Source organism: Ammodytes marinus, assembly GCF_949987685.1.
Source record: "Ammodytes marinus genome assembly, chromosome: 7".
Taxonomy (NCBI): domain Eukaryota; kingdom Metazoa; phylum Chordata; class Actinopteri; order Uranoscopiformes; family Ammodytidae; genus Ammodytes; species Ammodytes marinus.
In genome coordinates, this window is record NC_137211.1 from 31660346 (window position 1) to 31675049 (window position 14704).

General features: G+C 41.0%; 1 protein-coding gene across 1 annotated transcript in view; it reads right to left on the minus strand.

Annotated features, from left to right (window-relative positions):
- Positions 1-14704, minus strand: part of prex1 (phosphatidylinositol-3,4,5-trisphosphate-dependent Rac exchange factor 1) — a 164706-nt gene that overhangs the window by 104471 nt on the left and 45531 nt on the right. Inside the window, 1 exon segment of the mRNA XM_080031313.1 lies at positions 8166-8270. Coding sequence (XP_079887439.1) covers positions 8166-8270 — 105 coding nt within the window.

Consider the following 14704-nt stretch of genomic DNA (forward strand, 5'->3'; position numbering starts at 1 on the left):
GAGTTGCTGCAATGTGATTGGCTGATTAGTTATATGTGTTAACAAGAAATTTAACTGGTGTACCTAATAAAGTGGCCGGTGAGTGGAAGTGCATGTGCAGTTTTGGAGAAAATGTTTTGCTGCCATTCAAATGCTGCCAGTGTTTTTTATATTCATTATATGAAGAAATGAATCAATGTATACTTCTTTCTTAGCTTGTTCCTTTTTTGGGAACTTTACCATTATTTTACATTAAACATACAGTAGCTACTGCTACTGCATGATCACTGCATGATTTTATCTTATAACTATATTGTTACTTGACCCTCTGTGCACAGCATTGGTCCTGCTAAGTTTAAACCAAGACGGCTGCAGTTTTCAGAAAAGCTTAGCGCCAATGACCACATCCTGTTGCCAAGGCTTTATTTGGCATTGGCAATAGTACTCTGTGGTCTGTTTCAGACACATTCTGAGAAATGGATACAGGTTCATTTTTTTACATACACAATGTAACATATTTGCTTGTGTGTCATGCTTTTTTGTTTAGTATTTTAGTTGATATTATAAACACATGGTTGGTAGCACTTTTTGCTAAACAAAAAGATTATTTTCTTCCTGCTGCTAAATAAGACCTTGAGGCTTGTTGAAACTCTGTGTTGTATGTTCTAAGTTGTACAGACCATGGTGGCACACCAGTTTCCCCATTGGGGATGAATAAAGTAAATCCTATCCTATTCTAAACAACACAACTCTACATCTGTGACTACTGTATCTCTGTCTGTAACCATGCATCTCCAAATATCCGGACTTTCCACCAAAATGATCAACAGAAAACCTTTAAAAAGCCTTATCAGTCCCCAGAAGATTTGGGCTTTAAGAATCTGCCCCCCAGAAGCAGATGAAAGGGGGGGTCTTCTAATGGGGCTTACAGTTACAGTCATGGCCTCTCTGTGCTCATGGCTCAGCCGTGCACATTAACCACTAGAGTGTTCTTCAGAGAGAAGGAAGGCACCAGATCCAGTTGGAGAATTATAACCAGTGGTGGAAACATTGACGTTTTCAGGACATTTTGACTGGAGTGGCAAGGTGGGACACAGACCCAGACTGGGGTGCCCAAGGTGGGACACAGACCCAGACTGGGGTGGCCATCGCAAACCTGAATGAATGGCATGTGATATGCATTATAACCAATGCAAAGATGATTTATAATCAAAAATCCCCAAATCATGTTAGCATCCAATGTAATGACAAAATTCTGTGGGGGCACAACAAGAGAAGGGACCACGTGGTCAGAAAAGTAAACCCCTGTAGGAGGGGCTGGAGGCGCCCCCCAGAAGATTTTCTGGTGTTTTAAACATGTTATCGAAGCATTCTGGTGCTTTCTGGTGAAGAGAATTAAAGGGGCACTGTTAGGCCTTTCACACCGCCGCAAAATCGGAGCTAGTTCACAGCCATAGAGCCGGCTCCGGGCTGTAAAAACCGGTTCAACCCCAACCCCAGGATTGAGCTGGGCTAGAAATGAGAACTGCCTGCGCCAGCGACCGGGGGAGGGATTATCCTGACCAACCACCAGACCAACTCAAACCTCATGCCCGCCATATTTAAAAACACCACTACTACGAGACGTAAACATAACATAATTACCGAACGTTGAGATCAAATTGGCCGGCGCAAATACGCTGTATGGGTCCTGTTTGCAAAGCGAGAGCCAACACGTGTAAAAATAAGACGTATTCGCAGCTGTTGTTGTGCTTAAAGCTAGCGCTAGCTTTAGCGTTAGCCACGAGAGCAGCGGCGTCGGGCGACGTACACAGACGTTTACAGTGACGTTATGACGTTGCTCTCTTGCCGGCTCCATGGCTGGCTCTGGTCATTGTGAAACCAACCGGTCCATAACTGGTATTAGGCTGTAACCAGTTTTGAACTGGCCCAAGCACCAGCCCGGAACTGGCTCATGGTTCTTTTTGGTGTGAAAAGCCTAAAGTAGAGGCAGACTGACTGCGCGGCACAGTGACTCTTCTCAAGTCTATTTTTAATTAAACATTATGGGTTCCCACAGTAAAACCTGGCCATTTCCACCACTGATTCTAACCCACTGTAAACAGAGCAGGGCAGCATGGTGGGGGGTTTGGCCAGGAGGAAAAATTACCAACAATATCGCAACTGATCATAGCAGCAGAACTTTGGGATTCCACACATTCCTTAGGTATTAAAGCTAAAGTTTTTTCTCTCTCCCACTCAGCCATTTATATCTAAACGACTTCCATTTCTTCTCTCCTCATGTTCTGCTTGTTAGTAATGTGCCAGCCTTGGGCCCCGCCCCCTCTCTTCTACACTCTGACCTCCTTTTGCTTTAACATCACTTCTCTCTTCTGTTCCAAAGAAATTAACACTTCATTTCCTCAAACTATTTCAGGAGCTCTGTTCACTGTGATAGTCAATAGCATGAACACTCTTGAATCCACCAAGCCCCAACCACAGCGAGTTCTACCAGCATCCAATAAGGAAGTGACAAACATTGCAGTACCTTCGGTGGCCACGGTGACGTGGTACTAAGACTGAGCAATTTTTCTTTGACTCACTTGTTAAACAGGCCGTTTTCACAGTCTTATTAACCCATTGATGACTATGGCAATCTAGGATGCATGTCCTTAATGCCTGAGGGTTTTCTGAAAAAATAGTACGAATTGTCAAGTCTACCAAAACCTTAATATCTAAGCCTGTGTAGCACATAGAAACATGAAATAAAATACATTTAAAAGTTAAGGTTCACAGGTTTTATTTAAACATGCTCCCTTAGCGCTTACAAACCAACAAATATTTCTAAAAATTGTCAAAATTAGAAAATTATTAAATATTGTTAATAAATAGGGAGATCGCCTCTGGAGTGCAGGGTCGGAGGTTCGATCCCCCGTCTCCCCGCCACATGTCGAAGTGTCCCTGAGCAAGACACTGAACCCCAAATTGCTCCCGATGGTTCAGAGAGCGCCTTGCATGGCAGCTACTGCCATCGGTGTATGAATGGGTGAATGTGGTAAGAAATGTAAAGCGCTTTGGGGCTGAGAAAATCGGCTAGAAGGCGCTATATAAGTCAAGTCCATTTACCATTTACCATAACTGTTCTGTCGCCGACACTGCCGGCGTATTTTTTTTATTATTTTGTTTTATTTTTTATTTTTTTGATTGACATGATTTTCGGCAAACCACACAACTTTTGGGTGGTCATGTGGTCTTAAAAAAGTCAACAAAACCCACCTCATGTGTATTTGAACCAATGACAGTGCATTCTATGCTGGGAATGCCATGAAAATTAGATAAAGTAATAATGCTGCGCGACGCAGCATCAGGCAGGAGAGCCAATGTGGCATCGCGCAGCAGCCGTCATCAATGGGTTAAACCTATTTACAGCCTGGTCCAAAAAACCATTCTAATCTGTATGTTTAGGTCATATCTCCATGACAACACTGAGGGGGGTGAATTTTTTTCCCAGATTCGATCATTCTTTGGGACAAAAGAAGGCTCGAAGGAAGGGTTCGGCTAAGAAGGAGCACTAAGATACGGGTGTTTCCCAGATGCCTTCTTAACTGCCTTCTTTGGAGAACCCGTAAGATGAAGCGAAATAAGCATCGTAAGACGCTCTTAGTGGGAGCTGTCCACCGCGGTGGTGCTGAAACTGAATAAATCGATGCCAGGCAAATCGATCACCCACCTCTTTATTAGCGCATAAGTCACACACAGCGCCCCGTGGTCCCCCCCACACAGGTGGAATTAGGCTACGCATGTATCGTGTGTGTGTGGGGGTGCGTGTGTGTGTGTGTGTGTGTGTGTGTGTGTGTGTGTGTGTGTGTGTGTGTGTGTGTGTGTGTGTGTGTGTGTGTGTGTGACAACAAGTGTATCCAAGTAGTAATCAAGCCCATTAGCGCATATATACACCTGTGGATATAGGCACACACATGTGAATGGAAGAAACCGGCAGCAAAAGAAACAAGCGGGGACCGTCGTTTACCGCGGAGGAGATGGGCGTCTTAGTGGACGAGGTCTGGCAGCACCGGGGAGTTTTATTCGGGGGAACAAGGGGCAAAAAGAACATCACGGTGAAGAACCGTGTTTGGCAGGCCAAAGCCGAAAAGATGTCCCCCTCCAGCCCATGTGACCTGCGTGACTGGCGTGCTGTGAGGAAGAAGTGGCAGGAGTTCCAGAACCAAACAAAAAGGAAGAGTGCGAAGGTTTCACTAATCAATCTCTCTTCGTTGCAGGTGATGAAGACGCCCAGTAAAGACAGTGCGGAGCCACCCCTCCCCCATATGGTTTCAATAAACTACTTTGGTTTCCTTTTCAAACATGTATTGTGTGGATAATTAGGGCCCAAGCACCGAGTGGTGCAAAGCCCTATTGTAATCGCCAGGATTTTCATTATTATTCCGGTCTATTATTATTTATAGTCATTTTTGGCACTTTTCACCCCTTTCCCATCGTGGAAAAGTTGAAAAACTTTGCGGACAGGTCAGACCTGCAAAAAATTGCAACTTATCAGTGGTTTCAGGATTTGTGCAAAATCAATTAGCCCCCAGGGGCCCCAAACAGTTTTTCAGGAAATGCATGCTAAAAAATTGGGCTAGAAGCCTGAATTTTTAGGACAACATGTGATGGCCCAAGGCGCACATAAATGCAATGTTATGTCCTGGGCCAAAATTAACAGGAAGTCGGCCATTTTGGATTTAGTGCCTAAAACCGCCATATTACATAATTTCGCATTTCGACGAATGGCTCCTAGAGTTTTTACGGCAGGGACGTCAAACCACTGCTCAAGTACTCAAGACGTTTGCCCAATGTTAAATTGCAGAAAGATTTCAAATTTACAATAGTACCAGGGAGCTATTGGGGGTCATAGATCATCTGAGTTACCTTGGGGTATGTTTTACCAGAAATTTTAAAAACCTATTTAAATCGAACTTCCTCAAATTATTGGATCAGGCGAAGCAAATATTATCGAAGTGGTCTCCTCTGGCTTTCTCTCTTATAGGTAGAATACATTCAATTAAAATGACATTACTCCCAAAGTTCCTATATCTATTCCAATGTCGCCCCATCTTTCTCCCCAAATCCTTTTTTCAGGCCCTTGACTCTTTAATGATAAATTATATTTGGAATGGTAAACACCCTCGGTTACGGAAAGCTTTTCTTCAAAGACCCAAACAAACAGGTGGAATGGCCCTCCCTAATTTCCAATACTATTACTGGGCTGCCAATATCCGTTCTTTAGTGTATTGGGTGCATTTTCACCTTGACAACTCAGCCCCAGTCTGGGTAACAATGGAGTCCAGCGCTATTAGCCCATTGTCTCTATATGCCCTCTTATGCGCCGCACTTCCACTCTCTTCGGCTATTCCCAACACTAGTCCCTTCGAATCTGGACCCAATTTAGGAAGAATTTTGGAATGCAGAATTTTTCACTTTTCAGCCCAATTGCAGCTAATCATTTGTTTACTCCCTCGACGGTGGATGGTGCATTCAAGATCTGGCATAAAAAAGGCTTAAAATGCATCAGTGATTTATTTATTAATGATCTATTTGCTAGTTTTTCTCAATTGACAAAACACTTTGGTATCGAAAAGACAAATGTTTTCCGATTTCTGCAAATCAGGCATTTTACGCAGAAGTTAATTCCCCAATTCCCTTATAAACCGCCAGCCAATCATGTCGATTTGTTTCTTTCTGTAAACCCCACATTAAAAGGCTCAATTTCTGTGTTTTTATTTCGAAGTTGCATAGTTGCATTAGCAGCTATAAGAACCCTGTGGGAGCAGGACCTAAGTTCTGCCTTCACAGATCACATGTGGGATTCAGTCCTGGATCGGATACACTCTACCTCCATGTGCGCCCGACATGCTCTTGTGCAATTTAAAGTAGTACATCGTATCCACATATCTAAAACTAAATTAGCTCGTATGTTCCCCGATGTAGATCCGACCTGTGATAGTTGTAAGGGCGCACCGGCATCACTCTTTCACATGTACTGGTTGTGTCCCACCTTGACTGAGTTCTGGACATCAGTTTTTCAAACAATTTCTGAAGTACTTCAGCATCAAATTAAGCCGAACCCTTTCACTGCAATTTTTGGCATTGCTCCAAATTCGGGCTTACCTAAAGTGAAGCTGAGGGTACTAGCCTTTACCTCATTACTTGCTCGTAGGGCTATCCTACTCAAGTGGAAAGATCCTGCTCCTCCTTCCCACTCACATTGGATTAGAGACATTATGGCATGTATGAATTTAGAGAAAATACGTTATACTACCCAGGGATCCGAGAATAAATTTGACAGAATTTGGCGCCCCTTCCTAAATTATTTAAAAAAACCAACAACAACTATAGAAGAGTAGCTACCTCCCCCCCTCTTTTATTTGATTTAATTGTATTTCTTTATGTGTTTTTTTTTATTTTTTTTCATATTGATTGTTTATTTCTGTTTCTTGTAGTGTATATTTCGTGTTGTTGGGTGTGAGGGTGGGATGTGGGTGGGGTATGTTCGGGAAAAAAAGGGGAAAAAATTTGTATTCGTTGTGCTACAATTTCGTTACTAACATTTAATAAAAAAACCTTTGAAAGAAAAAGTTGCCTTGTCTTAATAGATTGTTGTTTGCCTAGAAGATCTTGGAATAAAGATGTAATTGAGTAAAAACCTCTGTATACAGTCTAACGCTGTATTTTGGATGTTCTGTTGGCATTTTTTTATATGTAAAAAAAGATAACGATTACTCGATAATTGCTTGTTAATTTTCCCGATGATCGATCAATTGAATTTCTTAAAATGCCCATCCCTAATTAAGACTGGATTTTTTTTTTGTGCACACACACTACCTACAGTTAGTGGAAGGTGAGGAGATATTCACTGATTCTGACAACAAGCGTTCTCGAGAATCACTGAATCAACCTTTAATACATAACCAGATGGTGTGTAATGATTTGATTTGGGAAGCATCAACATCTCAAGAGAGCAGCAGCCTGACTGTTTCCACTTCCTATGGGTCAGAATCATGCCATGGAAGAAAACCATCAAGCAAGGACTAACGCGAGGCCTTAGATCTATGGCCCAATCCAGACAAAGGCTGCCAACACTCCACAGCTGGTTGGCCCAGATTGTACAGATGAGTTCATGCTAAAAGGCTAACTGCACTGTCCAGGACGTACAGCTGGCAGAGGAAACACTACACCAGCATCCTGCCCAGGCCGGAAGGGCTTGGTGACCTTGTTATGCTTTCTGCCCTTTATTCAAGTGTTAACATGGAAGAGGAAGGAGAAATGACAGAAACATAGTGGGAATAAGCAAGAGGAGACTTGTCGGAGGGAAAGGAATGTTGGGCAAATAATTTTTGCACACATCATATGAAGAGTTAATTCTATACAGTACCCAACAGTATACTGTATATGCCTTTTGATGAAAGGTCATGGGACCAGCTTCTGAAATTTGAGAATCTGCTGTTTAAATAATTTTCATATTTTCCAAGCAAACAATTACTTTATGAATATAAAAAAGACTTAAATCCAAAACAAAAATAAAATGTATTAGCAAATGAACTCCACCTCATCCAGCTACAAACCCTGCTTTTACATTAATGCATGAGAAATAATAATCTGATATAGAACAGAAGAACAAGTGGAACAGTCATTCATTGAGTACTTTACGTTTTCCTGATTATGCTTCATATTTTCACTTAGGGAATGTTTTCAATACTGTACCTGAGTATTTTTACAATTAAGTATTTGTACTTTTACTTTAGTAAGTGATGCGAGTACTTCCTCCACCACTGCTTAAGCTCTACCTGGTGCATCTTTCAGCCTATGTTCCATTCCAGCTTAATACCCTTAAGACTTTAATACTTTAAAAATCAGATACTTTTACTCAAGTGGTATTTTAATAGGTGACCTGTTAGGGAGTAATATTTCTAGTAAGATCTCTACTCTAACTCAAGTTTGTTTTTTAAGAAAACAAAAGATGCATGTGACATGAAATAATGAAAACGTGGAATTTTTGTTTCTACATAATCAGAAGTGGAGAAGTCAAAGTGATAGTGGGAAGAGGAAGGAAGCCCATACTAATGCAGTAGAAGGACAGATTTGACTGGTGGAGTGGCAAAGCAATGTGAAAGAGAGAAGGCCGTACAAGCAGGGCAGCTGTGAGGACTTACCAGCAGGAAGGTCCTGATGTGAGGAATCTTGTTCAGCTCCATGAGAAGCCTCAAAGCCTTCTCATGGTTACTGCAGTACTCGCCGTACACAGAGTAACTGTCCCTCTGCAACACAGGAGAACAACACAGGTCAGACAGGGACTTGATCGCTGTATAGAACAAGCTAGCTGGCATTCTCCAGAAATATACTCAGATACATGACAGGAGGATGATTGACAGTACAGAGAGTCTCCAGTTACTGCAGTCTAATGCTTTTCGGTTATTCCAATGCACAGACTGGTGGATTACTGCATTTCAACAGCTGGTCATTGCTTATTATTATTATTATTATTATTATTATTATTATTATTATTATTATTATTATGTTTATAGCAAAAATGTCAGACTTTGCTTTTGCCTGCAGGATTGAGACTGCTTAAAGGAGAAGTAAGCGATATTTTTTGTTAATATACGTAGGTGTTAAATCACTATCATCATACAGCAATCACTTAAACAGTATGCGCAGTTCATAACACAGGTCTCCCAGTCATTCAGCTTTGCAGTTATCGCCAGATAGAATTTCGAGTATCCCGCTCGTTTTTATCCAATCAGGAACAGAGCACTATAAAGAGGCGGGTCTCTGTGCCCCGTGAACGATGACTTGCTAGTCTCCTTCGCAGCACTATCAGACGAAGACGGCTGCTCGTTCATGTGGTCGTAGGGATGAAGAAGGGGACTGCTAACTGGAAAGCTGGAAAGCTACAGCGGGCCGACATAGCAAATCAGAATCACTGTTTAAGTGAATGGGGGTGAATGAGGATGGGCTAATGGGGATTTTTTTTAACTTAAATATATCATTATGAAACTTTGCCAGTTGATTACTGACATTAAAACAAAAACTTTTTGTATTACAGTGTTTTCCAAAATGTTTAAATAAATATGAAAAATCATCAATATCTTACTAATGATGCGCACATTTGCATATCTGCAAAGCCCCAAAATCTAGATGTTGGAAGAAAACAAAGTCAATTTGTTTTTGAATTTTGAAAACAAAACAAGTGTCCAACTGCCTGAAGCCTTTCCTAATCACAGTTCAAATTTGATCAATAAGCCATTGAAAATAAATTTTTTACACAGTTACATTTCATGTGCCATGGACCAAAAGTGTCCTTTTGGAGTCTCCAGCTGGTATTTAGGAAACGGCTAGACATTCTCTTGGAAAAAACTGTGTAAAAAATGCATTTTCTATGGGTTATTGATCAAATTTGAACTGTGATTAGGAAAGGCTTCAGGCAGTTGGACACTTGTTTTGTTTTCAAAATTTAAAAACAAATTGACTCTGCTTTTGTCCAACATCTAGATTTTGGGGCTTCGCAGATATGCAAATTTACACATCATTAGTAAGATATTGATGATTTTTCATATCTATTCAAACTTTTTGGAAAATACTGTAATACAAGAAGTTGTTTTAATGTCAGTAATCAACTTGCAAAGTTTCATAATGATATCTATAAGTTTAAAAAAATCCCTATTAGCCCACCCCCATTCGTTTAAACAGTGGTTCTGATTTGCTCTATATCGGCCCGCTGTAGCTTTCCAGCAGCTTGTTGACCAGGTTGTCCACCCAGGTTGGGATCCTGGAAGGTCCTGGATATCATTTCTGGTGAACAACCTTACAACCTTTACAACGCTCCATGTCTGTTTTTTTTAAAAAAGGGGTTTTGCCCCCTAGGTATTAGGAGAAAAATAGCAAGGCAGCATATGACACTTCCTCTTTATCCTAGGTGATAGCACACTGTGCAACCAGACAAAACAACACTATCAACAATACTAGGGCTTTGGTCCAGCTGCCACCAAAGTGCTTTGTTTATTTTTTACAATACGTAAAACAACACCTTGGAAAGTAAAACTATTGTGTCTTTAAATGCATCATTCATGGAGCATACAGAACACCTCGCTGTATACAGAGTCTCATAGCAGTTGAATTTACACCCTGAAGCCTTTTGTGTGTTCTTAACTATGCTACAGTAATTGGGATGTGAAACCATGTGCAAGCTTGAGGTCTAGAAACTGAAACGGTCATTTGAAACAGCCTAGTAAGTGAAATCCAAAACTGCAGGTGCTCAGGCGGTCCTTTCAACCCTAACCGAAACACTACAGCCAGAAGGCTTTCCGTTTACAGCTGGTTCGCCCATTATGCTTTAAAGGAAAGGCTGATATTCATGCAATAGGTCTAAAGAGCCTGTTAGCATCTTTGGACACTTTGATTGAAAATACTTGCTTTTCTGCCTGCATCACTGACAACAGTGGGAGAGATAAAGAAATAAATTAATTTTTTGAGGGGGGAAAAATTATCAACAATAAAAAAATCTTTGAGCATATAAATGCCCTTTGACATTACCGTTAAAGTGACTCTTACCTTTGGTGCATTTTAACACTTTTTTTGGATTAGGTTAAAATGGTATTAATAAGGTAATTACACTCTAAAATATAAGACAGACCCACCAGGAGTAAAAACAAACAATGATTTCAATCTCATAATATTATGAAAAATACATATAAAATTCAACCAATCAAATCATTCGGACCGAACGATTTGATTGGCCGACAGACCTGTCTGTTTGCGGTCTGCTTCTGTATTGCGCATTCTCAACTAGAGGGTTTGTTTTGATTCGACGGCAGACGGTAGCGAGTAGCAACCATTGTAGAAAAGGCCCCAACGTTCATAAGTTACAGTGTTGTTAGTTCTTACAGTGTGTTAAAATGTGTTTTGTTCAGTGTGGATAGCAGTCAGTTAGGGCCGTGACGTCAGTCGGACAGAGAGCCTGTTTAGTTTCTGTTCTCTTCTCCCTCGGTCAGATGTGTGAGCGTTGCCGCAGTAAGCGATCATTCCACATGGAAACGTGTTTATCTGAGTTTAAATGTGAATCACCCGTGTGTGTACGGTGGCCCTGAGAGCTCACGGCACTGCAACATCAGAAAACACATGCAAGAAGACAAAACGCAAGCAAATTAAGAAAACATCTTCATCAATTTGACAACACATGCGCACCATTTAGAAAACACATGCAAGAAGAGAAAACGCAAGCACATTAAGAAAACACATGCAATAAGAGAAAACGCAAGCAAATTAAGAAAACACAACGGAAGTGCTTCTGTAAGTGTTTCCAGAGGACACTTAAAAGTGATGCACATGTCCTACCGCAGATCACTTCAATAGGCTAATATCTGAATCATGCGATCACAATGTTAAAATAAATCAACACTTACTTTTTATGTAATTTTCCAACACCACTGACTGAAATCCGAAATCCGGTGCTTGCAAAAAGCCTGTCTGGACGTGTGCATCACTTTTAAGTGTCCTCTGGAAACACTTACAGGACTTCCGTCGTGTTTTCTTAATTTGCTTGCGTTTTCTCTTCTTGCATGTGTTTTCTTAATGTGCTTGCGTTTTCTCTTCTTGCATGTGTGTTTTCTAAATGGTGTGCATGTGTTGTCAAATTGATGAAGATGTTTTCTTAATTTGCTTGCGTTTTGTGTTCTTGCATGTGTTTTCTGATGTTGCAGTGCCGTGAGCTCTCAGGGCCACCGTATTTGTGTGAGTATGTACATGCAGTCCCGATCGCTGTTATAATATAGTTTGCATGCGATTCACGGGTCGCAACAGCTGTTGTATCGTCTCCTCACGAGCGGAGTTTAAACCTTTGTTCTTTTCCCGCGATATATATGCGACTGTGCCTGTGAAAGAAGGAAAATAAAGAGCGGATAAAACCCTACTCCTCCTCTCCTAGTCTCATGCTTATAGTCTGACGCCTTTGGCCATAAGTGGTATTCTGGCCGACACCTCTGTGAAACCAGTGATACAAGCATGGAACGAGGGTGTGGGGGCATTGGAGGGAGGCGGGATGGTATGATAGTGCTGTAATTCTCAATTTGCAGCATGGGTGTGAGTCCCTTTAAGCCAGGGGTCTCCAACAGGTCGATCGCGAGCTACCGGTAGCTCGCGGGCGGGTTTTCAGTAGCTCGCCTGATAGGTTGACAAACTTGTAAAAAAAAAAAAAAAAAATGTTTTTTTTTTTTTTTTTTTTACAAGTTAAAAATCTGATGAAGGTAAATGCACCTCTTCCCATGGTCAAAACTTGCGATTTGCGGTAAATAAATGTTCATGTGTCTCAAAGCGTTTCTCTATCAGCTGGTGTGTGTGCTGCTCTGCGGCTCTGCATGCGGCCATGCATGACTACGGCATGCACTGTCTTTGACCTTTGCATAAATGTATTTAATCATTTTAAGGGGAAAAGACATTGTATTTATTATTTCAACTATTGAGTTATTTGTAACAGCCTGCTAGTGCAGCCATACAAGATTTATTTTCTGAATGTTCAATGCTGCTTTATTTTTATGTTTTAAATTGGGAAATACATGTTCCAAAACGACCAATAACCTCTGTATTTAAAAAGAAATCAAGCAAGTAGGCTAATAATAACCATTAATGAATTATAAGCTATCGCATCACAGTAGGCCTAATTGTCCACAATAATCTCACAACAGCCCCTATCTAAAAAGGAACTTTAAAAATGTACAACTGTAAGGTCAGTTGTCTGTTTTATTCAAATAAGCAGTTGTCTATTTCTGTACTGCGTATTGGCATCTTTGAGCAAAATACCCTCAAAATTTTCGGCGCGTTGCGCCGCGCCTCCTCCACACCTGGGTGGTGACCACCTTGACTAAGACATTTCCTGGGGGAAACACTGTTGCGTCACAATAAGAAGTGTAGTATAGACATTGATGTCAATTTTCAGTGATATGTGGCCCACAAAAAGTGTAAAGTAATATGTTGGACCTTGGACCTTTGATGGGAAATTATTTATGATAAGCATTGGGTATTGCAATTTCACACATGTACAAACAGAAGCTTAATTCATTTGATGTGTGCTATGTAAATAAATATAAGCGATTTGATACAAGTAGCTCTTGGCCACTTTAATTTTTTCAAAGTAGCTCTCAGTTGAAAAAAGGTTGGAGACCCCTGCTTTAAGCTATATGTATTCATAAAAAAATTACACTAAATAAAGATCACATGCAAATTCTAGGTGCAACTTACTAACTTACCTTAGCGTACATACAGTCTCCATACAGTTGCAATGGAAAAAAATTATACGCCATCACTAACTTCAAAATCACCCGAACAACTGTCTGCTGAAAAAACCAGGGACGGCAGCATGGAACCAATTCTACTTTAAGATGTCAATGAGCAGCTTGAAGGTACTGAAGGACCCAGGTTCTAGGGTTAAATAATACAAATGTTACTAAGACAGCATCCTTTATGTGCTTTTATGTGCTAAATAATTATGTGTGAGGTTTTACTCCTACTCACAAAGAAAAATCTGAATGCATAGAGTATGTCACTGCATAGTGCTTGCAAGTGTGTGTGTCTGTTTGACATGGTAACCCAGCAGTGGTGACAGCAGCAGCCAAACAAAGCTAACCGTTCTTTTTATAGAACTCTGTCTACTCAGTCTAACTCCCTTGACCAGAATGAGTTGAACATCTTTTGTGGATGTGTAACACAGTTCAGTGGCCCAATGTAAACACAGAGCCATTTTTCCCTCACATGGAGGCAGAACACACACACACCCAAAGCCATGCTTGGCAGGGAGTTCCAATCCAACGCAGCACTGGCAGCTCCAGCTGGGCCAGCATACGGAGTGACACACTGGGTACTGTCAAACTACACGGCCAAATACTGCTGCTTCTGAATGCTTCTGCCCCCTCCGCTCAACATCATGTACAGTATATTAAAATAGTATTTACAGAGTAAGGGGGCTTTACCACTCACATAAGCACTTTGCCATAGAATACAGGCTCCCTCATTTATTTCTTTGAGCGCAGCAGCTCCAAAGCTTTCTTTCAGAAACAAATTCAAGGTAAAGTGTCAAAAAGTTGATTCTGAATCTGTTTTGTCCACAACTCCGGCAAACAAACTATGACCCAATCCTCCAATGTGTGTATACTTTATGAAATATACAGTATTAAATATAGCAAAATGTCGATGTGGATCTTGCAGTGCTTCAAAAAGCAGTTGACAGATATGTCAAAAGTAGGGTCAAGACATGGATAAACCACAGCATGGTCCATTAAAGTCTTATTCTAAGCAACTTAAAACAAACTCAGTCTAGAATAGCTGGCTATTCATAAAACCAGTAAAGTAAACAGAATGTGTCTTTGGCCTGTCTGCTCCCCCCTATGTGTTTTAACCAGGAAGAAGGACTGGTGTGTAGCAATGGCTACACTTAACATACAGAGACTGTGTAATCCAGCAGTCAACAGGACAACATGCTCCCATGCGTCAGTACTTCAGATAGTGTCAAAGTTTCCCAAACGACTCTTGGAGAGGTCTTATTCCTTAACTAAACTGATCCAGTCAATATTAAAAACAGTTTATAAAGGGATACATAAACCAACTGTCAAGAGAATACTTGAGCAGGCGGGATAGGGAGTGACTTGTCAGTAGCCCATTTTACACAGAGATTGAGGCATATTGACGGAACGACGGTACGCCA